The following is a 24,452-nucleotide window of genomic DNA, read 5'->3' as shown; positions in this document are numbered from 1 at the left end:
ATGCATGATTTGTTCTCTAAACGAATACAAACAAACCCTTGCAGTCAAATCCCAAAAGCCAATGTTTGAGAGATGAACGGGTACTTTATAAAAGCTCTCAAGGACCAAGCAATCACAACAAAGTATTTGATGGAGAATTATTATCTTTGTAGGATACTGAAGATGTACTATTCAAGCTGTCGAATTTTGACACCTTTGCCGCCCGACTCCCCTCCGTCGTTGTCCCTGAATGATCACGACCTACAGCTTTGCAAGCGGTCCATCCTTTGACACGACACCAAGTAAAGATGGGGTGATGTCAGAAATGCTGTTGCAGCCGCATAGTTGCATACATCGTTTAAACTCAGTGTACAGAATGTCTAGAGTTTTGGTGACCCCTGCTTCCCCGTCATACTATAAACGAACCTCTCGTTAGCTACTATCATCATCCGTCAGTCAAGGTATATACCACTTACCGCAAGTCCCCAGATCATGGGTCGTCCAATCCATACGCATTTGGCCCCAAGAGCTAGCGCCTTGAAGATATCTGATCCAGTCCGAATTCCACCATCGATATGGACTTCAATCTTACCATTGGCAGCCTTGACACACTCCGGGAGGACGTCAATAGTGGCTGGCGTCTGATCAAGTTGCCTGCCTCCATGGTTACTCACAACCACACCATCGCAGCCATACTGAATTGCAAGATGCACATCTTCTGCTGTTAAGACGCCTTTGATCCAGATCTGCATCTTGGTAACGCTGCGTAGCCAAGGGATCTCCTTCGCCCATGAGTGCGAATCGGAGTTAAGTGACGTAAACCGGTCCCCATGGGTCTTGGAACGTATAGTCGCCGGATCGCTTTCGAGCATAGGAGCAAGTAGACCTTCCGGACTTCTAAAGTCATTCCTGGTTTCGTTAAACCTCACACCAAGCACTGGACTGTCGGCCGTCAAGAAAATAGCGGTATAACCAGCCTTTTCGGCGCGTCGGATAATGCGCAACTGAGCTGAGCGATCATTCATTGTATACAACTGCATAATATGATGCAGCGGTCCAACTTCCAGACCAGCAGCTCGGACGTCCTCGACAGAATAGTTGGAGAAGGTCGAGACACCCATGTGAATACCTCGCTTAGCACACGCCCGACTTGTAGCAAGCTCTCCGTCGGGGTGTGCCATTGCCTGAATTCCGGCGGGCGAAACGCATAGCGGGAATGCGATATTTTGGCCGAATAAAGATGTCGTAGTATCTGCTTTGGATACATCGACGAGGACTCGAGGTCGTAATCGGTACTTGTTGTAGGCCGTCGTATTCTCCGCCACCGTGATTTGGTCGGAAGAGCCGGCCTCGTAGAACTCTGCCAGTAACAAAACCGTCAATAAAACATATAGAATCACAGGAACCTACTCGAACTTACCTCTGGCAGTTGCAGAGAGATTTTCCACTGCTGCTGCCTTGATATCATCGAGGTTGAGGATCATCCTCTGCTTGGGTTCAGAAGGCATTATCATGGCTGCCTGTTATTTGGGAATTTTTTAGTTGGGGTTCTGGAGGTTGAGCTGTCACCTCCATACTGCAGTCGCGCTAGCGATATATAATTGAAGCGTTCTGAACATTGTACTATTTGGTCCACTTTCTTTCGCGGCATCCAAACGGAGAAGAGGCCCAAGACACGCGTTGTCATGAATGACTAACCATTTATAACGTACCTAGTTATTAGAAGCAGAAAATTGACTAAGATTGATCTCCCAAACCGGACACACTAACGAGATGGGACTGCTATCATGCAAGTGGGGATGGAAAAGAAGTGAGAGCCATAAATAGAAATTAACTGTTCAGCACCGTTCATCTCGTCAAGCCTGTAGCATTCGCGCCCTTCCTTTTCACACCCTTGCCTCGAACCATCTTTCCGCCATAATGTCAACCAAAGCAATCTTCTCTCCTGATGCGCCGAACCCTCCGCCCTTCTTGACACAAGCCATGACTTTTGGCAATATGGTATTCTGTTCTGGACAAGTCGCGATAGACCCTAAGACAGGTGCTCTAGTTCAAGGATCTATTGGTGACAGGACGGTTCGTGATCATCTAAATGTTGTTTTGTCTTCTTGTACTCATTCGTTTATACATAGAGTCGGATTCTGCAAAATTTGAGTGCCGTGCTTAAGGCAGCTGGTTCAAGCTTGGATAATGCTGTCAAACTGAATATTTATGTCACCAACTTGAAAGACTTCAATGCGGTAAACGAAGTCTACATAACCTTTTTCCCGGGAACGAAGCCGGTGAGTACCCCTGAGATTCGAACAATGAGATCTCAAAGGCTGACTATCCCAATTAAAGGCAAGGACTTGTGTTGGAGTTGCTAAACTACCGCTTGGCACTGATGTCGAAATCGAGTGCACAGCTGTGAAGTCGATATCTGCAGTCGGACGTTTGTAATAAAGTCAAAGATTATGAGATGACAAGTTAGTTCCACTAAAATTAAAATGAATGTGAAGCCTGCTCTTCAAATGTGTTTTCTGGGCGGCTATAGAACAGCAACTTAAATTACACGCTCGCATGCCTGCAGTATGGGATCTGTACATCTGACAAGATAGAATGTTCATTGTTGACAACATGTAGGGCCCGAGGGCTGGCTCGCGACGATCCAATATTGATCGCTACTGAATGTATCACTTTAAGCAGATGTCACCCATGTATCCCTACATCTGCCAAAGCAGACCAAAATTTCTAGTAATCAGTTTATAGCTCGCATGCGAGTTTAGGAAGGAATGGAGATGCTGACGGTACGATTTGTGCCTACATCACCTAAGACGGAAATGATTACGTACAAGGAAATTTGTAATGACTAGAATAGCAGCAGGGATCCTCGATATCAACCGTGCCAAAACTTGTTTGGTTTTGTCAACGAAGATGTCGCAGCAACTACGTGGCTGGAAATTTGCAGCCGTTGTAATTACTGGCTATGTGATGTATGAGAACGTATACTCGGTATAGAACATATCTGTCACTTTGAACTCCTTAGCGCTCATGCTAAGTTTGTCATGAACTCATGGCCTCCACACGACTTCCTTAACATGACGCTCGCGCCAGCTGCGGGGTACAGACCCATGACTAACAACACTTTACTAACACTGATGTCTCCAACATATACGGAAATCAACTCCCAGGCTATATAATATCTCTCCCGTCGATGAATGCATATTTACACATGTAACACCATCGAAAAACACCACAATGATGACCACAGCATTAGCTAGACTACGCGCAGCTGCGGCGAAACGCAAGATTGTTAGTGTCACAGTATGGGACTATCCTAGTGGCCTGCTCGCTGAAACGGCCGGGATGGACCTGGTACTCGTGGGGGATAGTCTAGGCATTACGGCATTGGGATACAAAGATACAAAGTCGGTCACCTTGGATGAAATAATTCACCACACCCGTGCCGTCACTCGCGCCGTCAAGAATGCTTTCGTCCTGGCCGATCTGCCTCTTGGATCCTACGAAAAATCTCATGAACATGGTAAACCCCCTAAGCTCCTTATCTAATTTGACTGGGACTGATCATATGACAGCTATTGGATCTGCTATTAGACTTGTGAAAGAGGGCGGTGCGCATGGTGTTAAGCTGGAAGGTGGCGTTGAGATGAGCCCGACTATTCAGGCTATATCTAAGATTGGCATTCCTGTGATTGGACATATTGGGCTGACATTGCAAAGAGAGTTGGATGCATCAAACCAGGGGGATGAAAGTGACGATGCGGTGGCTGCAATTCTCACTGACGCAAAAAGTGTGCAAAATGCGGGTGCCGTGGCTGTCGTTGTAGAAGCAGTGTCTTCTGAGACGGCTGAAAAGATCACAAAGTCTTTGAAAATCCCTACAATCGGTATTGGGTACGTCGAAGAGTTTCCCGATCCTCAAGCTAATTATCTTTTCTCAGCAAATTAGCTGTGACTTGTTGCATCGCGCTGACGCCTTGGACAGATCTGGCCCTGAATGCTCCGGTCAAATGGTCGTACAGACTGAGGCTCTTGGATATCAAACACCGGTGTTTCCAGAGTAAGAAAATCGATATAACAAATTTCGATGGTAATATCAGGCTGACTCAGATGCTAATAGATGGCACAAACGTTATGCAAACGTTGGAGAAATTAGTATCCTAGCCTTGCGGGCCTTTGCCCATGAAGTTCAGGAAGGTAAGTTTCCGGCGACTAAACTATAGCATTAAAAGATGGACGATAGTTTTAAAAAGGAGCTTGTTTCAATTTTTCCATTACAATTAATGAAATATCAATGAGATTATATAACTTGCTAGGATAAGAGATTATAATAACGAAGGTCTATAGGCAGTATATATATAATCGTAATACGTTAGTGTTAAACCATAAGCCACCGAGGCAAAAATTATAGCGCGCTAAGCGTTATTTTACAGTGGCCTTTTTAGATCTTATATCGCCGGTTCAACAGGAACCGCTGAGATACCGTGTAGCAATAATGTCATGCGGTGGCGTACACTGTCTTGCATCTTCTCCGGAAATACCGGTCCCGGTGTAGAAGATCAAGTCCCTTAGTGGACATGCACCTTGCAGACAATACAATCGGGCAAGAAAACTCTGCGGCTACATAACGCACCTGCTCCCTGGCAGTAGTGATTCTCAGCCAGATGTGCTGGGCTATGCAAGGCGCGCTACTTGATACAATTCCATTGGCTAGTAGCTTTTGCTCTAGGGCATTAGGAAGGGAGACCTGCATACCTGTGCTAACAGCCACCTCAGCTTGGGCGGCACGTAGGGCACGTTGATTGGCTATAATTCCAGAGACATGCAAACCCGTCATCATAGACCAAACTTCTACAGTGCGTATACTCACACTTCTCCGCCATCAGCCAAAACACGGCATCGCTGACCCCGTTAGGCAACTTGATTGTCTCGCGTACCAGGCCCTCCGAGGCTCTGATCTTTCAGCTCGGCGCACCTTTCAGTTCTCAACAGCTCCTGTGTCTCAAGTAGTCATGCTGCGCAGATGCCATTTGCATCCAGAGCACCTCCTTACCGATCCGCGGTCATCTCCTATTGCCTCAACACCACTTTTCCGCGATGATTGCCCCTCAAGAAAGAAACACCAACGTCCGGCTTCTCGCTTGTCTCATCGATGAAGACGACACAGACGATAGCAATTATCGCTTCCTCGTCGACGGGCAACATGTAAAGTACATATCCACAGCACCAGGCACGTTTCGCGGGGCCGAGGACGACCGTAGTTTCGAGCCCACTCTGCTTAGCAACCTCCTCCCGCCGTTTCCAACTGGAGATTGGAACCGCGGCTACGTAGCTAGAGACCCCGAGATGGGCAAGGCTACCTTCATCAGGACCGAGACAGTACAACTTGCCGGGGTAAAGAACTGCTGGCATCCCGTGAAGCTCAACGAGCTGGAATTCACGCGACAAGAGCGAGTGAGGCAACGAGTCCACATCTCAACGCATCCCGAAGTTAAAGGCGGCAAACCCGTACTCATCAAACTCGCGGTCTGGCCCTGGGAAATCCCCTCCATTGAGGTCGAGACGGCCGCTTATCAATGGATAAATGACGGCGGAGTCGGCCCTAAGTTTCTGGGCCACCTGACTGAGGGCAAAGATGGGCGCGTGATTGGCTTCGTCGCTGAGTGGGTGGAAGGTGCGAGAGCCGCGGGGCCAGCGGATATGGACGACTGCAAGAAGACTTTGGGCCGGTTGCATGAACTCGGTATCAAACTTGGCGATATCAACAAACACAACTTTCTTGTGCGGGATGAGCATGACGTGGTTCTGGTAGACTTTGAGACCGCGAAGCGAGACTGTTCGCCTTTGGAACTCCAGGACGAGATGAGCGCCCTCGAGAGCAGCCTTGAAAGCACGAGTTTCCGGGGTGGCGTGGAACCCACTTAGTCGTAGATTCGCCCTTAGCAGTGTGCTTTTCATAGCTAAAACTTGTTCTTCTACATGCCATTGCGAATAAGAAAACGATTACCACATCTGCTACCGCTGATGCCGTGCCTGACGATGAAACAGATCTTGCTAGCAAAGTTTCAATACAATTCCGCAAGCACGCCGATTCCTTCCGACTTTGCAGAGAGGTTGAAGCCATGAACTACGTACGAAGTGACACCTTAACCCCTGTACTGTCAATTCTTGACACGCATTTCGACGTGAGCGACAATGAGCCGGGCTGGATGTTAATGGAACGAGTCCCAGGACGACAGCTAGACGAACTATTGCCGATGATGACAGAAGCATCAAAGCCACAGACGACCTCTGAGCTTGAATCGTATTTATGCCAGTTGCATCGCCTTCGGCTGTCTGGATCTGGTTGGATTGGGTCTTGTTCTGGAGGGCCTGCTTACGACCATCGGCGGGATAACATGTCTACATGTGGCCGTTTTGCGTCTGTTACCAAGCTTCACGACTTCCTTGTTAAACTCATCAAGAATTGTCCACGGCCTGAATGGGTGGTTAAATATCGTAATATGCTCCCTGATGACTTTTCTATTTATTTAATTCTATACTTTACTAGCAAATGCAAGTCTAAGCCTCTTAATAACTCTAATATTTAATAAAATATCTATATAGTTTAAAAACTTATTATTTTAAAAAAAGGTTCTCTTAATAAGTGAATTTCTTACCAAGAATATATATATTAGGGCAATAACTAAACTCTATAATGAGGGTTATATAGAAGAAGCTTCCGAGCTGTATATATAGCAGTTGTTTCTTCCTCCTGCAATTATCAATCCACCAAAGTCACACAGTCAGTCAATCGTGGTCCCTCCCTTGATCCATAGCACTAATCGTGTCGCAGATGGTCCGCCGCCGAAGCTTAACGGAAGGAACCGAGGTCTATCATGATGACGATCACGACCTTGAGCCCGAGACTATCGAGGCCGTCATTGATGACTTTTCTATAACATTTGCCCATGCGGATATCTCATGGGAGAATATTTTTCTTGATCCTTTAACAGGCTCTGTTACTGGAATTGTCGCTTGGGAAATTGCGGGTTTCTGGCCTGAATGGTGGGAATGTAGAAAGGCCTTGTTTGGCTCTCGGTCTCGACAATGGTGGATAGAGACTGTGAAACAAATTATGAAGGGGCATCCGCTGGAAACTGAAGCTGACATGGACATCGAAATGTTCTAGACATGACGGTCTATCCTACCTACTACTGAGAAAGGTTGTATCTAGCCTGAATGAAGAAAATCGTGAGGATTTCAAGGTCTGATTGCGTTACCCTGCACTACTTGTTGTAGCTAGACCGATAAGATTGTTCTCGATCGTTATTGGTTGGGTATAGCTCGATGAAACGGGTACTGTGGCTCTTGAGCTTCGTCCTTCAGAAGGGAGGTTTCAATGAAGTTGGAGACTTCCGTTGGCAACTTGTTACTGGGGATTTGTAAAAGGTCAAGTAAGCACCCGTTCAGTAAGTATTCGCTCCTGAAAGAGTTGAGGATGTACCCAACTAAATCTCCATAACCATGAGGCGAGTTCCACTTAAGCTTTTAAAGTTGGCGGATGCGTTCGTGGTCAGGAAACTGTGAACAGTCAACGAGCATCTGGGCCATCTTTGCCCTGGAATATCGGATAGCAAGTTCCAGTGGTGTATGGTCAAAATCGTCTTTGATATCTAGTTTGATGCCTCATGTTGAAGAAGAAGCGCCAAGCATCCTTCATGATTCCAGGCGACAGCAAAATGGAGTGGCGTCCAACCGAAAAACTCAGTACTTGAATTGTTAATATTAAGAGGCTCGTTGCCACATGATAGCTTGTAGTTCAAAAGAGATGCAACAGTATTGCCATTTCCCATTTCCCATGCCACAAGCCCAAGCAATAGGTGTCCGATCCCAAAGTGAATCTGGTTGATTGATGAGACCAGGCAACATAGCCAGAATCTTGCTTACTACCAGACTGAATCCGGGCTTTCGCTAACAAGACCGGATAAGTAGTAAATCAGAATCAGGTTTGTTGTAGACCAGCTCTGCGATTGATTCGTTCAGGTAATCAAGCAAGCATAAAGCGGCCGCTTCATTCGATGATGAGATGGCATGGTGTAGTGCTGTCTCCTTATCCGAGTCGACCTCCCATGTACCACCGCCCTCGGATATCAGATGATCAAAAATGACCTGACTAACGGCAGAAAGCGATGGAACGTTGCCATTGATCTCTGTACTTGTAGACACCCCTGTGCTTAGAGGCTCTTCCAGCTGACTGGAGAGTCCGTAAGCGGTATATATTAGTGCCGTGGTGCCACGATTGTCTTTTGCACGTAGGTCGGCCTTACTCTTGTGATTTCCATCTATCAAAAGTAACGCGATACCGGCATGACCCATTGAAAGTGCAAAATGGAGAGCCGTTCGCCCGTCCTCATATTCGGCGTTGAAATCGCAGTCTTTGTTGACTAGGAATTTGACTAGATGAACCTGGCCAGCAAGTGTGGCTGTCTGCAAAATTGTTTTGCCGTCCTCATCGGCGGCATTGATTCTGCATTTGCTCTCCCTAAGGATCACATTTGCTGTCTCTGTATGACCTGCTGTGGTAGCGAGATGCAGAGCAGTCCTTCCGTTTTCGTCTTTGGCGTTGATATCACATGATTCATTTTCCATCAGCATTTTGACTGTTGCAGTGCGTCCATACTTCGCAGCTACATGTAGCGGCTGTTGCCCGAAGATGTTTCTTACTGAAATCACTTTTCTGAAAAGCGCGGTTCTCAGTGCTGAAAAGAATGTCTTAACACCGGATTCATTTTCAACCTGTGCGATCAAATGAAATGTCGTCAGTCCGGTGCGGTCAAAAATGTTACTATAAACTTCAATTGCTATCCTTGAAGCTATACATCTAATGTTACTCCTAATAGACCTGGGATCTATTATATTTAATTTACAGTGTAATAGGTATAATTCCTAGGGGATAAACTAGTCTATACTAGGTTTATATTGGCAGATATTTAAGGCATTATAATACTAAGCATTATAAAGTATTACATTTCCTAATAGTGAAGTAAGCAGGTAAAGATATTTTATTGATATCTATTGAGCTAAGTATACTAACTAATACTAAGTGATTATATATATATCCATAGTAGCTCACATTATGAGTCTCGTCGTGAGCCATAAGTCACAGAGTTTAGCGGCCCACAGTTTAACTAAGCTAGCGTAGGTGATTAAGGTAATGATTGGAGAACAATAGTGCGGTCTACGTAATTATCTGCTGGGTCATAACAAGAGGCCATGCCGCCTTTCGATCATTAGAAGAGATCGGGCCTATGATAATCGAACCAGCCAAAAAAGAGGCTCAGGGGCTAGAAGTCCCTGGATTAAATAAAGTGGCTTGGGACAACCGTCATGGATATGAGCGCTGCGCCCGTCAATAGCGCCTCAACCAATACCCGGTCATTGACCATAAGCCTGACCAGGTTTAGCATTGTCCCTTATCTTAATTTATCAAAGTACAACAGGGGAAAGTTTAGCTTGAGTTTCTTAAGTCAAGCCTTTTAACGATTTAGATTAAGAACTTTAGATTCTAGATTGCCGATTAAACGGGTTATCGAAACTCTATACTTCATTAGGATTGCCCACTAAAGTTAATCGAGTTTCTAGCGCATAATGGACGTAGGTAGATAAAAAGGAGACTGTATATCGAAGTGATCATCTACCGTCACACTGGATCTTCGGAGAAACGCCACAGGGGTAGAATTCCCGCTAGGGACGGGGAGATCTTTACAGTTTTACTCCAGCACGGCTTGAGAAGTTGAGATACTTCACTAAAGCCAATTTGGAATACCAAGCTAAGGCGCGACTAGTTAAAACTTTCTTTTCGGGGATCATCAAGGCCGATTCCGCCGACGGTGTCTACTCTAGGTTATTAGTATAAGATATTTCCGTCTCGCTGCATTTCAACTAAAAAGCATAGTTTATCTCTAGACTTGGCTACAAATTCTCCACCTGCTATATTCATATCATACACAATGGCCAACGCAGTAAGAACATTTACTGTCGAGGCCTTGTCTCTACTCGGTGTCAGCATCGTTGTCATTTTATTCAGAACTTACACTCGAGTACAACAAGTCGGGTTTCGACAACTGGCTCCCGATGACTGGCTCATGCTTCTGGTCATAATTCCTTATTCGATCGAAACGTCTATGGCATATCTGGTCGGAAATGTGTTCCGCGGTATCAGCAACAGTGCAATGACGCCGGAGCAACGAGCCGACCTCGATCCCGCGAGTGAAGAATACAGCATGCGAGTGGGCGGTTCTAAATCCCAAGTTACTGGTTGGGTCATGTATACGACAGTACTTTGGGTTATCAAGGCGGCCTTGTGTGCGTTTTATCTACGCCTAACTGTATGTTTGTCTGCGATCCCGTTGAATAATAGGCCTCCGATTACTAAAGTATTTATGATGGTCTTTTCAGACAGGGCTACCGGCTTACAAAACACGTATATATGCTGGTTTTGTTATCATCCTAACTACTTACATCGCTGTAATATGCTCTCTGCTATTCAGTTGCCACCCTTTTCACCGATTTTGGCAAATCAACCCTGATCCTGGAAGTAAGTCTTCACTTGTTAAGTACCGAGTCAGGAGACAGGCTTAGGAGATTCAAGGTCGGGTATTAATCAGTGTTCTACAGACTTCTGCCAATCTGCTGCCTCAAGAGTCTATATTTTTACCGTCGTTACCTTTAACATCGCGACCGATGTATATCTTCTGCTTATTCCTCTTCCCATACTTTGGCAATCGCAGATTCCCAAGGCTAAGAAGATAGGTTTGATGATCTTATTCTCTGGAGGTATCTTTGTCATGGTTGCAGGCATTTTGCGGGCTGTTCTTATTATTCAGGTAAGCCTGATCACTCAACCCCCCTCCATCCCTCATAACAATTACTAATATGGCTCATAGAATCCGGAAACTGGAGCCCTTCAATCAGCATCGTGGGCCGTTCGGGAGTCTTTCGTGGCTCTAGTCACTTCCAACGTACCAATAACATGGGGATGGCTCCGCCAGAAGCTCAGTCCCATGTTCAGCACATGGCTGTCTACCATCGAGTCCAAATACGGAAGCCGCCCTGAGCCAGGAAGTATTATCCTGGAAGATACTAGGAATCGACCCGGCTGGTGCAATCAAGACACAATGATATCTGCTGTCACTAGTCGAGATAAAAGCAGTAATAGTCTCACACCTAGTGATAGGCATTCCGATACAGGTAGCACAGACGACATTATAACTATTGAGATGAGATATAATACTGCGAAAGGGGTATAATTAATAATTCACGTTCATTCCTGATTAAAAATCTCGTCGACTTCGTGAGACGTTGAGGACATGACCTCAAACTCGGCGTTTCAATGTATAAAATGGGTGATGTCATGATAGCTTAGAGAAGCTTGCATTTTCAACCCAATCATTGGCACATTGGGAGTGGGTAATTTGACAGCCGACATTTAAATATTCAATATTTGTCTGCCGACCAATAGATCTGACAAAGAGGGGAAGCAGAACAGAGCTCGGGCTTCTGCTTTAAGCATTGGACGATCACGAAAATCCTAGTGGTAAATGGTGATTTCCAGTATATTTTTGCGTTTCCCCTTAGGCAAAGGAAGATGATCGGACCAGGGTATCTGGTAGACATCATATCACCAATGCTAATTCCATGATTATTTAAACTGGTGTTGCTGACAACTTACCCTGCACCCAAATTTTGACGGTGCAAATACATAGTGACAGGTTAATCACCAAGATGGAACAAGTTGTCCTGAATAATGGTCATTTCCTCGGAAAGATCTTCATAACATTGACTATCTGAATATTACGATAGACACAGGGATATTAATTCCAAGACCTTACACTTCGGTATTCGGCCTGTGAAATGTAATAACGCAGTTATAGCCAGCGCTGTGCCAGAACAATCTCGTTGCCATGCGGGACAATCAGATGAGACAAGTGCCATCAGCAAGGTCCAAAGTTTGGGCATCTAAAACATATCTCTGTCAGCTTTGATCAAATCAGGTTTATATAATAGCATGAAATGCCACCCATGTTCATATGCTATGATTTATTTGGCTTACCTGAGTGGGTAGGAGTGTGCTGAAACTCTGATATACCTGCTCCGTGGATATATCATCCTGGGCCACAGCTGTATCAGTGATTAATTGTAACGATCGCCAAGCATCGCCACTCTCAAGCATAAGACCCGCTTCAGCCTCCTTGAGTACCTCTTCACCAATACCGCGACACTCTAAAGGCTCCCATTTTCTCGCAGCTTCTAGAATCTCGGCAAACACTCCAGGAAGTCTTCTGATCCTGCTGAATCGCTGCTCATGAAAGAGCTTGGACGTTTCTTCAAACTCATCGACATAGTATGAAATGACTAGATCATCAAAACTTTCGAAACCCATTGCGCCGACGCATTTCATGATGTTCTCGAATCTTGCGTTCAGTGATTCTCTAGGCACGGTTGCTGGTGATCTTGAGGATGAGGTGTAGCTCGGTTGTCTTGCGGTGGATGATTGGTTTATTAATGCGTTAGAGTTGGTTGACGAGACCCTTGCATCTTGGTCTGGTGATTTTGGCTTTCGTGTCTCCGCCTCCGCGTTTGTTATAATCCATTCAAAGTCTAATTCTCCTCCAAGGTCATCAGTGATGAATGGGGTATGAGACACGGTGGTATCAAAGGTTGATGCAGGGAAGGACTGTAATATGGCTGAGCTGGTGTTCTGGTTCTCACTAATATCGTCGAATTGCGCTTGCTGAAGGTCTGCATTGGATTTATGTTGTTCGGTTACCAATCTTGAATGGCAATTCTGCTGCGTCTCGCGGCCTGATCCGTCGTGCTCATAAGACCTTCCTGCTTTTACCATAGGAGGGCCTGCGGTCATATTACTTGGGCCGAGAGAAATCGTTGGGTAGAGGGTATGACTTGAATTCATATGAGCAGAACTACCTTGGGTCCTTTCCTTCGTTGGCGGCGAGCCAATCGATCTGCGGTTGGTTGTTTCGGGTGACGTATGTCGTATCCGTTGCTGCACAGAGACTTGATGAACATTTTGTTGCTCTCTACTCTCTAGACCTTCTTTCGATGAATTTGCATCTTCATACTGAGCCACCTTCTTTTGTAGGTCGGCGATGCGTGACTTGACACGACGTCCTATTTTCCAGTTCGTTAGTAGTTATTGCAAGCCAAGCCTTTCAAGGTGGGGTTCAGCCTTACGGTAACTTCGTTGGGCTACTCTATTCTGCAAGCGTTTCTTGGCTCTAGGATCAGTGACCCCTTGGGATTCCAGCTCAATAGCGTTGTTATTGGTGCTCAGAGATGCACGAGTTGGAGATGGGTTGCCAGCGAATACAACATTCATAGTTGCACCTGATTGAGATGCAATCGACATGGCGCATTCAGAACTTCACCGTAGCTGGAAGATAAAAAAGCCTTTCGTACAATAGTACTGACTTTTGAATGCATCTGTGTATTTAGCTGTGCGTCGAAACAGTAATAAAGCACGCGACCATCGTTACCTTTCTCAAACGGCATAATGTAACGTTGAGTCTTTTTACCTTGTAGGCAGGCATGTTGATGATGTTAGTAGTTGTGCGACACAAAAGTCCCAGCCGAAGACATGCCAATCGCCTGACTATCTAACAACTCTCCATCAAGAAGGTCTGACATTGAATTGGGCAAGGGTTTTCAGAGTAATTCTTGGTAATGCCCCATAGTAAGCTGCATCCGATATAGGATTTACATACTGGGTCAGAATCTGTTCCGTAGCGACCGCAAAGCCATCAATCTTATTGGTTGGTCGTATCCTTTGCTATGCTGGCTGGCACACCTTGTACACCCTGGCTGATAATTGCCGGAAGCCGATTAGAACATCACAGCGATGGAGTGAGCATGCCGGTTGTGCATTCCGGCATAAGCTTATTCTTTTGTGATTTCCAGACTGTCACCGTCATGAACCAATAAATACTCCAAACTAGTAGATACGGCCCGACCCGGCTTGGAACAGGTGCCAGCACAAAAGTTCCGAGCAGCCTAACTTAACAAGGATATTCCACCCGATGAGGAAATTGCCGACCTTGCGTGCTTGTTATGGTTTTATTGTGTGCTTCAAGCTATGCTCGAAACCGTGTATAAGTCCGCCTGGCATGAATGGAGATGAAGTCACGCTTAGATGAGGAGTGTGATGGATATCACCAAATGCTATATGCGAACCAACCAGAATGCAAGACAGTGATGTTGCACTCGAATCCTAATTTATAAGCTGTATCTAATTTCGGCTCTCAAACCTCATCTAAAACATCTCTACAAGTTTTTATGAGGCGATGATAAGTCTGCAGTACCTTTTGTCGATCAGACCTAGACTGCACCAAGAAATAAGCTAGAAACTCGACACCCAACGGTGGTGATACTAGAGTGCCAGGCTCTCTGAACAGCTCCGACCTATACACCAAAGGGGAAGCGTCTGGCATCCTCTCTAAGACTTTGTCGCAGAACCCTTCCGGCACCAGAATGTTATGGCGGTGAATTGGAATCAGGCAGTTTGCACTCCAGTACTGCGTTTCGGATAGAAAAGGCGTGCACATAGATTTGAAACGATCGCCATCCTTTACGCATTGGAGTAGCTGTAGCGCGCATAGATCTACACCGTAAGCGTGGAGGGTTGAGAACGCACAGTCCAGGCCAGGTGGGCGTGCGTTAACCTCAATGAGATACACCTCGGGGTCGCTCGGTGGTGAAATTTCAGTATCGGCTAAATCAAGAAGGCCATCAATGTCCTTGTATTGCTTCCTCGAACCCTGGACTCGAGCTTCGACGTGGAAGACCCCATTTCGGAAACCAAGTTTGACCAATGTTTGGTACAGAGACAGCTTCAGCAGTTCCTGCTCCTCCTGGGGCAACAGAGTTGGTGATACCATAACAGTCTCCCCAAAGCTGTCCGTGATAGTAGAGTCGCTAGCATCAGCCGCGCAAGGAAAATCATCCGTGATCTCGATGAACATGAGCTCACCATCCCAGAGAGCAATGTTTGCATCTACCTCTGGCCCACTGATATAAGTTTCGAGCAGAATCCCATACTTTGCAAGGCCATCACTCTCAAGCTGGTTGATTGCTTCTCGGAGTCCGTGGTGATTCTGAACTTTTCTGACACCTCGGGATGCGGCACCACGACAGGGTTTGATCACCAGAGGATATTTCAAGGTAATTAGCGTCTTATAAATGTCTTCGCTGTCCAAGTCGGCGGCGCTCTCTAACCGCAAAGACTGCATACTGGGAGTATCGAGAACTTTGCGGGTCGCATCCTTGTAGTGAGCAGTAATGATAGACTCAACAGACTCGGTTTCAAGATTCAGCATGTCTGCTGCCTTCGCAGTTGCAATGACGTACTCATCCGAAAATGTGATGATGCCATCTAGCTTACGGCTCTTCACGGCTGCGGTAAGTCTTTGAGGTAGACTTTCGTCGATAGTCATGTCGACAGAAATAAAGTCATCTCGCAGGTGCCTATACTTTGGGCCCTCCATAAAATGGCCAGGACGATCTAGGACAATGACTGCTATTCCTAGGGCTCTCGCGGCGTTGAATGGTCCCTCTGAACCGTAACCAACAATTGTGCTATCGAACAGAGGGCGACCGCCAACAACCGCCACGGTCAATGCCGGGGGTTTCTTGAGAAGTACCCAATCAAACGACAGTCTCTCGTTGACTTCCCTAGCGAGGATATCAAATGCCCCAAGTCCATGACCCGATTGGATCGATCGTTTACAGATCAAAGCTCCAGGAGAGGACTGTAAGAGGGAAAGCAGATTGGCTTGAGATTGAGTTGCAGCTGGATAAGGTTTTCCATTTACTGGGAAGGGAATGACTGATTCAATGCAGTCAGAGTGTACCATTCTCAGCTGTAGAATGTCACTTCGACAGAGAAAGCCATCATGCGGAACCATCAAAACCTTGATCGGAACCTCAATGGTATGTTTTCGACCGGCGTCATCGGAGTAGAACGACTTTGATGCCAAACATTGCTTGATGATAACCCCCAATGGCGTTTCGGTGCAGTCAGCAAGGTCGTCTGTACCGTTACTCGCGTGACCCTTTGACAGGGCCTTTTCCGAGGATGTGAGATTCAGAACTAGATCGATAGATTTGTAGTGCAGAGGTGCATTTCCGTTTGCATCCTTAGAGGGCACTGGGGGTGAGAATCTCCAACGGCATTCGGCTTTCAATGTAGCTAGTAAAGAAGAAAGGTATTGCGTCAGCATTAATCAATCATCACTGGTGGAACTTAAGCTTACATTCACTACCGATGGTCTTAAAGGAAAAGGTCTCGGAGACTAACAACACATCCATCTCGGGAGTTAGTTGACTTCCCATATTGTTATTGGCTGCAGGTACTGGATTCTTTAATTGTTAAGGTAGATAGATGATAGAGTGAAAATTGCTAAATATTGCTGTTTCGGTTGTTTTATTCTCCAGTATGGATAATAGATATACGTTGTTTTATCCGTAAGCGGAATTCGCGGTTCAACAATTTCATGGTAACGTCGCTGCGTTAGACATGATGCTTCAATCTCATCAATGCTGTAAGGCATTTGTCAAAGAAATTCTCTCGTAATAACGTGGTGTAAATCTTATGACACCTGCCGTAAGAAGATTCGACCTGTGAGCCATGGTCTACATTGTTGGTCAGATGAGAGTGACGGTGAAAGTGGGCAAGCGGAATATTACAGCTCACTTCACAACCAACAACGTCAACAGCAAGATATGAGTAAATAATTCATGACCCCTGCCTCAATTTACTAAACTGGGGTTATTGCCTTGCGTGTCCCAAACCCCCACATCACCTCATTTTCATGGATGATCAGACAAAATTTACCTTCCCCATCAGGCTTGCGGCGCGGCTCAAACGTCAACTTTGTTATACATATTAATCACAACATAGAGGCTAGCCTCTAAACGGTAACATGGCACGATGGTGCCACGTTTGGGGAGAGAAGTTTTGAGCAAGATCTATCGTTTATAGTCTAGACTTATGAATGATAGCCTATGGTTATTAACACGTAGAACTTGACCGGGGAAAGAGAGAATTATGACACGTAACCTGAAATACACAATCAGAGCCAACTAGCACCCAATAGCATAACACAATCACTTCTGAGCACAATAAGGCTAAGAAACAAAAATGCTAGATCACAGACTGGGTGCACAGGTAACTGTAACTCCAAGACGATCTATACTTGGTGCTAATTGAAGGGCGCGACGTTACAGTTGGGTGCATATATGACTCCGTTGTTTGAAATGATGTAGAACAAACGAACAATGCTTATGACTGCATAGAACATGGCAATGGGTTCATAATCAACAACGATATCTCGAATGAATGACTAGTCTAGTGCTTTAGAAGCTTCGACAAAAGACCAACTCTAGTTTGTAACCTCCGCATCCAACCCCTCAACATCAACCAAGCTGACCTTCTCAGACCCATCAGAGTTGGTAGTGACGCTTTGAGTCTCACCAATGGACTTGGAAAGATTATGCTTTGTGACACCATTTCCTCCTTCAACCTTGCCAACTACCCAGTCCAAATAACTGTTTGAGAAGATTCGGCCTGTGTTGACGGCCTCAACATCACAAAGTACCATTTCTTCAACCAAGGCTTCGAAGCTATATGTCGGCTTCCAACCGAGCACCTTTTTGGCCTTGGCTGCTGAGCCTAGCAAGTTCTGGTTATCAAGCGGTCGGTAGAACTCAGGGTTCACTTTGACGCGAATCCGTCCGCTAGCTGAGTCAATGCCAACCTCGTCTAGACCGGTTCCAGACCATCTGGTGAATACGTTAGCAACGGATATTATATGATAGTCAATAAAAACTTACTCGATATTGACACCGATGACTTTGAAAGCTTCTTCAACAAATGCGCGCACGCTGTAGGCTTTTCCGTTGGAAAGAACATAATCACCTCCGACTGGCTGTTGAAGCATGAGGTACACGCCTTGCATGTAATCCTTTGCATGACCCCAATCTCGGACAGCGTCCAGATTTCCCAAGGAGAAGAAGTCAATCTTTCCGCAGGCAATTAAAGCCACTTGAGTAGTGATCTTTCTAGTGACAAAAGTGGTGCCCCGTCTTGGGGATTCATGATTGAAGAGAATACCATTCGAAGCATGGAAACCGTATGCCTCACGAAAGTTGACAGTAGTCCAGTATTGGAACAACTTGGCCACGGCATATGGTGATACGGGATGGAATGGGGTCTCCTCTGTTTGTGGAGCGGGCATGTCCGACCCAAAGACTTCTGCTGAACAAGCCTGTATGAATACGTTAGTTTTTCCACATTGCTCAAGTTGGATAAAGGGACTTTACGTTGTAAAACTTTGTCGACTTGTCCAAGCCTAGCATCCGCATGGCTTCGAGCAATCGAAGTGTTCCCATAGCATTGGTGTCACTGGTCTGTAGTGGAGTGTCAAACGAGACAGCAACATGAGACTGGGCTGCAAGATGATAAATCTCATCCGGCTTAGTTTTGCCCAAAATCTGAACGAGACGACCGAGGTCTGACATGTCGCCGAGGTGGACAGTCAAGCCAGGGCGGAGTGGCTTGCTTAGAGCTTCGCGCCTGGAAGCAGTTGATCGTACCAGACCATGAACTTCGTAACCCTTTTCCAAGAGGATTTCGGACAGATACGAGCCATCTTGACCGGTGATTCCTGTCTCAAATGTTAGATACCTAAACGACTACTCGCAGAGTGTATATTACTGACCAGTGACAAAAGCCACTTTGGGTCTGAAGTAACCATTCAAAACTGCCATGCTTTCTGTTGTTAGAGGTTGATTTGAATTAATTGATGATGAGTTTGTAGATGCCTAAAGGACCATGAAATAGAGAGACGTTGATATATACATGTAACCGAGTGCTCAATATGCCTGATAGGTACAGGGGCATCAATCATCGATCACTGACACCATGGGTTCGCACGCGACCAATGCCCCGAAACAAACAACCTCACCTTGCTTCCCTCATTAAGCCAACCAGTAAGCCACTTGTTAGACAGTTCCTTGTGTAACACAATAGCCATCATGACTCTTCCAGGTTGTACCGCACACGTCAAGGTGTTTGTTGGTTGAATCACTATCGATACACTACAATCATGCCTTCCATTACTAAGCTTTATGGCCTGTCAATTCTTTCTTCCAGATGTGGTGTCATCTCCGTTTGTGGCAGGTGGTTATGCGGCTGATGTAACTAATTCCAGCTTACGTTAACAGATATATGTCACTCCTTAACAAACAGTAATATAATGAAGTAATACATGTACTACGTGTAATTATAGTCTTCACTACTCGTGACTACTAACGCAAATCAGACAAAATGAGTACCATTTCATGAGATACTCTACTGGTCTAATCTCCTCGTAGTACTGGCTCCAGGATGCTTAGAAGGTCTGGCGTGCTAAGTTGGCCCAGAATCTCTTCATTCAATGAGTGTCTCACAATGAGTTCTCGCCTCATGGATGTCGAGTTGATGTCAGACCCAGTTGGTTTCTTTGCGAAATCCAGATAGTAACCCATTGTCTGCTGGCCGAGACTATCAGTACCTGGACAGATCCATAGGGCAACTTCCTCGGCTAGTTCTTCAGCTTGCCCATCTAGAAGTGTCAGAAAGCTCTTTACATAATGGATGGGGTTTACTCAGTGTACTCACTTAGGCCATCGCATGTTACTTTTCGCTGACACCATTCTCCAAAGCCCTTCCATTTCGTTGGCTGTCCGTTGGGCAAGAACTGAGACGGTTCATATCGTGCTTTGTTGGTAACAAGTATTCGCGGCAACCTGTAGGGCAGATTGTTAAGAGCATCAGCTCTGTTAAGGTTATCCGGCCCAATGAGGTGCGAAAAAATAACCTTGTAGCCATCTGCTTCGCAAAGCCGCTGTGCCGCTTCCATAAATGTGAGAAATGGATACCATGTCTCTGACCATATCCAGACTTTATCTTTAGGGACCTGGGGTATCTCGGCCCAAAGTGCAGCTCTCGTCTTCCGACTCATGAAGAAATCTGGGTGGCTATTTGCCAATTTGTGTCGTAGGTGGAAGTCCTCACTAGGGAGAACAACCGCGGCAACGGCGTTGACCACCGGGTGCAGTGCTGATAGTAGGACGTCCAGATGTCCACGATGAGGGGGGTTGAAAGAGCCACCATAAACCAGGATGAGGTTGTCTTGACCTTTTTGGAGACGGCAGTCTAGCTTCTGCAGCGGTTTGAGTGCGGTTTCTGTCGACAAACGAATGTCCCGGTAGGCTGCTTCCAAGTACGACCGAAGAGACATGATAGAAGATGATTGAGAATGGAGAGCAGGTTTGGAAGTGAGCAATGGTAAGAAACAGTCCGAGAACAAATGTCTTCGTTGGACTATTGGTGGAATTCCAATGGTTTTATGCTTCACGAGACTGCTTCCGACATTTTCTATTGGTTTATCTCCTAGACATCTTAATAACCCTAATCATTCACCTTGTACACACATAGTAAGCACGCCTCTACTTGAATTAAGACTAATTCAGCTGTCCATCCAATCTCCAGAATTTGGCATTGACGGCATATTGCCTGGTCATCACTAAATTCGTGTCATGATCCAAGATCACCTTTCATCCTAGCACATCCCTGATCGTAATCGGCGACTGCGACCAACATCCTGCGAAAACCAACATGCTTACAGCTGGAATGCTATAGCCTCCATCAATGTATAAGTGCAACCGCTTGCTAAGCATAGCGGCACTGATAATCAGCACAACAACAATGACTGGGTAATGAGAGGCAGAAGCTAGGTTTGCCAAGTACCCTATCCAATCCGCCACAGTAACGGTTGTGGACAAGAAAAGACCCGCGTACGGTGTGGCAAGACCCTCATGGTACATGGCCTTCCCATGCTCGCTCTTGGGTACCAAGTGCGCGGCAATGTTGAATCTTGAGAGTCGCGCAACGCCTGAACAGACAAAAACAGCCAAAGCTACCTGATCAACTACGGTATCAAAACCAGCGCAATAGATCATAATTGCCGGTGCCACGCAAAATGATACCTGAAACGGGTAATAAGTGTTAGAGTCGGTCGACGGACTGAATGGAAGACAACTTGCCAAATCGCAAAAGCTATCCAGCTGTTTTCCCAACTCGGAACATTCATTCCTGGCCCTTGCTACTATTCCATCAAATCTGTCGAATTCATAGCCAAGGAATATAAGTAGGTGCGCTGTAAAGAAGGATTTCTCTATCGCACAGAAAATGGCGAAGACTGCGTACACAAATTAGTCACCGAATTAAGTACTGAATTGGCTTTTGGAAATACTTTACCTCCGCAGAACCCTAGATCATTGAGTAAACCTGGTAAGCTTGATCATCTCCAGTAATGTCATAGAGGTTTTAAGTTCCCTACCATTGGAAAGAGTGATGTAGTCAGCTACTCGGAGCCGTCTATATTGTTGTTAGTTGGAATACTGTAAGGAAGGGTACGCAGTCGATACCTCGTCATATCGTACTTGACCGGTACATCGGTTGCCATTGTGAGCTATCGGAGGTGCTTATCCAATTAGTGTCTATATCTGTTGGCTTTATCACCGCTTGTTTTAGATTGTGGAAACACATGAACTCTCAAGACCGGTGATCAATTTATGCTTAGTTGCTTGATGGAGAAATACGTACACTATCGACCAACCGTGTACTGCTTCATCCGATGCATAATCTCTTCGTGATGCCAGGCCTTGGTGGGAATCTCTACATAGGGACTTGCAAATATGATGCACGTTTCGTTGACTTACGAAAAGTACCTAATGACCACGGTTAAGGTGAGAGAAAACAATTCTCGTAATATCTTCGTCCCAAAACGGCAAGTGATCACGCTCGGACAGAATCTGACGTGATGCCGATCAATAGTGGGTTCAAGAGGAACAGACTAGACTAACTTGTCGGCTCACGAAGACCTCCTAGGCTGACGATGCAGGGTAGGCTTGTTTTGACCACAGCATTGACTTTTCCTTGGTTGTTACGTTATCGCTTATCTCATAATTTGCTCGTATCATCTACATACTTATGACAAATATGAAAGCAAGAGTCGGCGGAACTACGATTGGATACTGAATGCGCCGCTTCATGTGTGTTTGTATATCCAACAGGTGTGGGCCTATGTAACATATGTTGTTGGTCGAGGTTACCAACATTCAAAAGTACCTGCAAGATGCCAGCCAGAGTTGAACCATGATCCGAACCAACAAGCACAAAGTCTACAGAGACCGTGCGTGAAATCAACGGGGTGATCTTAGCCCCCGCACTTTCTGAGACCTATCGATATTGCATGCTTCCGTACTTTTTAATCGTGAATCGTTGTTGAAACTCAGGACGGTTCACCACGAAATCACACCACTCGTGAGGTCTTTATATCATTAATTCTTCTATCTTACCATCAGCGGACTCATCATGGTGACTCAGTATATTGAACAAGACAGAAGGGACGCTACAGAAGAGGAAACCAAAGAGCTGCGGCACGTCGTTGATTCAGTGTCAGTAGCTGTTTGGGTCGCACTCATCGCCAATGCCACCGAGAGATTCACATTCTATGCTGTGACAACACCATGGCGTATGTAACATCAGTGCTACTTATCCCAATCATGGTTGACTAACATTTTACTCAGAGAATTACATCCAGAATCCAGCTGATAGTGTTGCCGTCCCTGGTGCTTTGGGTCTCGGACAGGCGACAGCTACTAACATCACAAGTGCTTTTCTCTTCTTAAGTTTTGTTCTGCCAACTGTTTGGGCTGTCATTTCTGACACTTGGCTGGGGCGATATAAAACGCTGTGTCTGAGCTACTTGTAAGTTCGCATCTTGCATGGACTCATTCTGGCCAGCACTGAGAAACGACTGCAGCTTGAACTTTTGCGGATGTCTGATTATCTTTGTTACCTCGCTACCAGCCTTTAGCCATTCCCAGGTCACGAAGGTGGTGGGATTGGCGTTTGCCATGATCATACTTGGGATTGGCACGGCTGGTGTAAAAGCTACTGCCTCCCCGTTTATAGGTGATCAATACGCAGAAACTGCTCCCCAGGTGTTTACTACCAAAAAAGGCGAGCGAGTTATTGCAGACCGGGCGCTCACACTGCAGTATATTTACAATGTGTCCTACTGGTAAAGAACTCTACAACAATGACAAGATACCGAGCTGATACATTGACTGTAGGTTTACAAACATAGCAAGCTTGTCACTTGTAGCATCTACATACTTAGAGAAGTTGGTGGGGTTTTGGGCTGCTTATCTCCTCCCACTTTGCGCTACGTGGACATTGGTGCCTTTACTTCTTTTCTTTCACAAGCTGCTTGGTAAGTCCATCTTTGCTGCAGTTTCTTCATGATTATTAAATGGTACAAGTCAAACAGAAGCCTCAAGCAAACATTCTTCCTCGCGCTTCCCGTGTCATCGTTTATGCAGGAAGAAACAAGTTCAACTGGGAATCTGCTACACCAGTTTACCAGTCCGAGAAGTTTGGTCGCAAGGTCGAATGGGATGACAAATTCGTTTTTGAGATTAAGCGAGGTTTGCAAGCATGTAAGGTTATGTGAGTTCTTGCCCATGTCTTTTTTTATGCAATTGTATGCTAACTTATCGATGCCAGGGCTTGTTTTGTACCATTTCATCTTTGTATGAATCAGATCACAAACAACCTTGTTTCACAAGCTGGACAGATGAGGCTCGGTGGTATTCCCAACGATACCATCCAAGCTCTAAACTCTATCGCTTGCGTATTACTTGGCCCTATCATGCAGAGATTCGTTTATCCAATTGTCCGCGGTCGTGGTTTCGCTTTTGGTCCTATTGCGCGCATCACATGGGCTTTCATAATGATGAGCACAGCAATGGCATATGCTGCTGGAGTTCAAAAACTCATCTACACCAAGGGACCATGCTATGACAAACCCTTGCAGTGTGAAAAGTCGCCCAACGACTTGAGTGTCTGGATTCAATCACCTGTCTATATTCTTCTCGGAGTTGGTGAGATTCTTGGGTTCACAACTCTGGCCGAGTACAGCTATTCGGAAGCGCCGAGAAACATGCGTAGTTTGGTACAGGCCATGGCTCAACTGAGTTCAGGCGCTGGCTCGGCGCTTGGAATGGCATTCTCGCCATTGTCAAAGGACCCGCAGATTCTCTATCTTTACACGGGTTTGTCTGTAACAATGATTACCACGGCGCCTACCTTCTGGTTTCTGTTCCGTGCGTATGATGATAGAGTATTTGAGGAAGCACACTCGAGCGATGATGGAGGTAATCAGCTAGCAGAACCAACGGTTTCTGAACCATCCGATACTGCTGAGATAGGAGAAAAAGGCGACGGCGTCAAGGGATCTAGTTAAATATTCAATTAGTCTCGTGTAATAAAGAATGACAAATTGCATAATTTATTACGTTGTATG

The 24,452-nt window shown here is 45.8% G+C and overlaps 12 protein-coding genes across 12 annotated transcripts; 6 read left to right on the top strand and 6 right to left on the bottom strand.

Annotated features, from left to right (window-relative positions):
• Window positions 1-240: 240 nt before the first annotated feature.
• FSST1_000157 (alpha-hydroxy acid oxidase) lies at window positions 241-1,493 on the bottom strand (the record flags this gene model as incomplete). Its single annotated transcript, XM_083227480.1, has 3 exons — window positions 241-393; window positions 456-1,339; window positions 1,400-1,493. The coding sequence occupies 3 exons, from the start codon at window positions 1,491-1,493 to the stop codon at window positions 241-243; spliced, it is 1,131 nt and encodes a 376-aa protein (XP_083090339.1).
• Window positions 1,494-1,899: 406 nt separating this feature from the next.
• FSST1_000156 (uncharacterized protein) lies at window positions 1,900-2,418 on the top strand (the record flags this gene model as incomplete). Its single annotated transcript, XM_083227469.1, has 3 exons — window positions 1,900-2,055; window positions 2,112-2,261; window positions 2,320-2,418. The coding sequence occupies 3 exons, from the start codon at window positions 1,900-1,902 to the stop codon at window positions 2,416-2,418; spliced, it is 405 nt and encodes a 134-aa protein (XP_083090338.1).
• A 798-nt stretch (window positions 2,419-3,216) lies between these two features.
• On the top strand, window positions 3,217-4,043 carry FSST1_000155 (uncharacterized protein; the record flags this gene model as incomplete). The annotated part of the gene is made up of 3 exons (XM_083227458.1): window positions 3,217-3,502; window positions 3,555-3,873; window positions 3,965-4,043. The coding sequence occupies 3 exons, from the start codon at window positions 3,217-3,219 to the stop codon at window positions 4,041-4,043; spliced, it is 684 nt and encodes a 227-aa protein (XP_083090337.1).
• Window positions 4,044-5,076: 1,033 nt separating this feature from the next.
• On the top strand, window positions 5,077-5,904 carry FSST1_000154 (uncharacterized protein; the record flags this gene model as incomplete). Its single annotated transcript, XM_083227447.1, has 1 exon — window positions 5,077-5,904. The coding sequence occupies one exon, from the start codon at window positions 5,077-5,079 to the stop codon at window positions 5,902-5,904; it is 828 nt and encodes a 275-aa protein (XP_083090336.1).
• A 335-nt stretch (window positions 5,905-6,239) lies between these two features.
• On the top strand, window positions 6,240-7,150 carry FSST1_000153 (uncharacterized protein; the record flags this gene model as incomplete). Its single annotated transcript, XM_083227437.1, has 2 exons — window positions 6,240-6,428; window positions 6,815-7,150. 2 exons carry the CDS (start codon window positions 6,240-6,242, stop codon window positions 7,148-7,150), a joined length of 525 nt encoding a protein of 174 aa, XP_083090335.1.
• A 782-nt stretch (window positions 7,151-7,932) lies between these two features.
• On the bottom strand, window positions 7,933-8,616 carry FSST1_000152 (ankyrin repeat domain-containing protein; the record flags this gene model as incomplete). Its single annotated transcript, XM_083227427.1, has 1 exon — window positions 7,933-8,616. The coding sequence occupies one exon, from the start codon at window positions 8,614-8,616 to the stop codon at window positions 7,933-7,935; it is 684 nt and encodes a 227-aa protein (XP_083090334.1).
• Window positions 8,617-9,971: 1,355 nt separating this feature from the next.
• On the top strand, window positions 9,972-11,270 carry FSST1_000151 (uncharacterized protein; the record flags this gene model as incomplete). Its single annotated transcript, XM_083227416.1, has 4 exons — window positions 9,972-10,349; window positions 10,420-10,558; window positions 10,639-10,847; window positions 10,908-11,270. 4 exons carry the CDS (start codon window positions 9,972-9,974, stop codon window positions 11,268-11,270), a joined length of 1,089 nt encoding a protein of 362 aa, XP_083090333.1.
• Window positions 11,271-11,935: 665 nt separating this feature from the next.
• FSST1_000150 (bZIP transcription factor) lies at window positions 11,936-13,390 on the bottom strand (the record flags this gene model as incomplete). The annotated part of the gene is made up of 3 exons (XM_083227406.1): window positions 11,936-11,992; window positions 12,074-13,152; window positions 13,216-13,390. 3 exons carry the CDS (start codon window positions 13,388-13,390, stop codon window positions 11,936-11,938), a joined length of 1,311 nt encoding a protein of 436 aa, XP_083090332.1.
• An 889-nt stretch (window positions 13,391-14,279) lies between these two features.
• FSST1_000149 (uncharacterized protein) lies at window positions 14,280-16,368 on the bottom strand (the record flags this gene model as incomplete). The annotated part of the gene is made up of 2 exons (XM_083227394.1): window positions 14,280-16,225; window positions 16,290-16,368. The coding sequence occupies 2 exons, from the start codon at window positions 16,366-16,368 to the stop codon at window positions 14,280-14,282; spliced, it is 2,025 nt and encodes a 674-aa protein (XP_083090331.1).
• Window positions 16,369-17,417: 1,049 nt separating this feature from the next.
• Window positions 17,418-18,804, bottom strand: FSST1_000148 (GDP-mannose 4,6-dehydratase; the record flags this gene model as incomplete). The annotated part of the gene is made up of 4 exons (XM_083227383.1): window positions 17,418-17,817; window positions 17,869-18,302; window positions 18,358-18,701; window positions 18,756-18,804. 4 exons carry the CDS (start codon window positions 18,802-18,804, stop codon window positions 17,418-17,420), a joined length of 1,227 nt encoding a protein of 408 aa, XP_083090330.1.
• A 591-nt stretch (window positions 18,805-19,395) lies between these two features.
• Window positions 19,396-20,318, bottom strand: FSST1_000147 (uncharacterized protein; the record flags this gene model as incomplete). The annotated part of the gene is made up of 2 exons (XM_083227372.1): window positions 19,396-19,640; window positions 19,697-20,318. 2 exons carry the CDS (start codon window positions 20,316-20,318, stop codon window positions 19,396-19,398), a joined length of 867 nt encoding a protein of 288 aa, XP_083090329.1.
• Window positions 20,319-22,456: 2,138 nt separating this feature from the next.
• On the top strand, window positions 22,457-24,392 carry FSST1_000146 (uncharacterized protein; the record flags this gene model as incomplete). Its single annotated transcript, XM_083227361.1, has 6 exons — window positions 22,457-22,616; window positions 22,672-22,852; window positions 22,908-23,168; window positions 23,221-23,360; window positions 23,410-23,596; window positions 23,654-24,392. The coding sequence occupies 6 exons, from the start codon at window positions 22,457-22,459 to the stop codon at window positions 24,390-24,392; spliced, it is 1,668 nt and encodes a 555-aa protein (XP_083090328.1).
• Window positions 24,393-24,452: the final 60 nt, after the last annotated feature.

The sequence above is a fragment of the Fusarium sambucinum genome, chromosome IV (genome assembly GCF_050947815.1).
Source record: "Fusarium sambucinum isolate potato_lamoka chromosome IV, whole genome shotgun sequence".
Classification (NCBI taxonomy): Eukaryota; Fungi; Ascomycota; class Sordariomycetes; order Hypocreales; family Nectriaceae; genus Fusarium; species Fusarium sambucinum.
The sequence above is the reverse complement of the archived record's forward strand: the minus strand, read 5'-3'. Positions and strand labels throughout refer to the sequence as shown.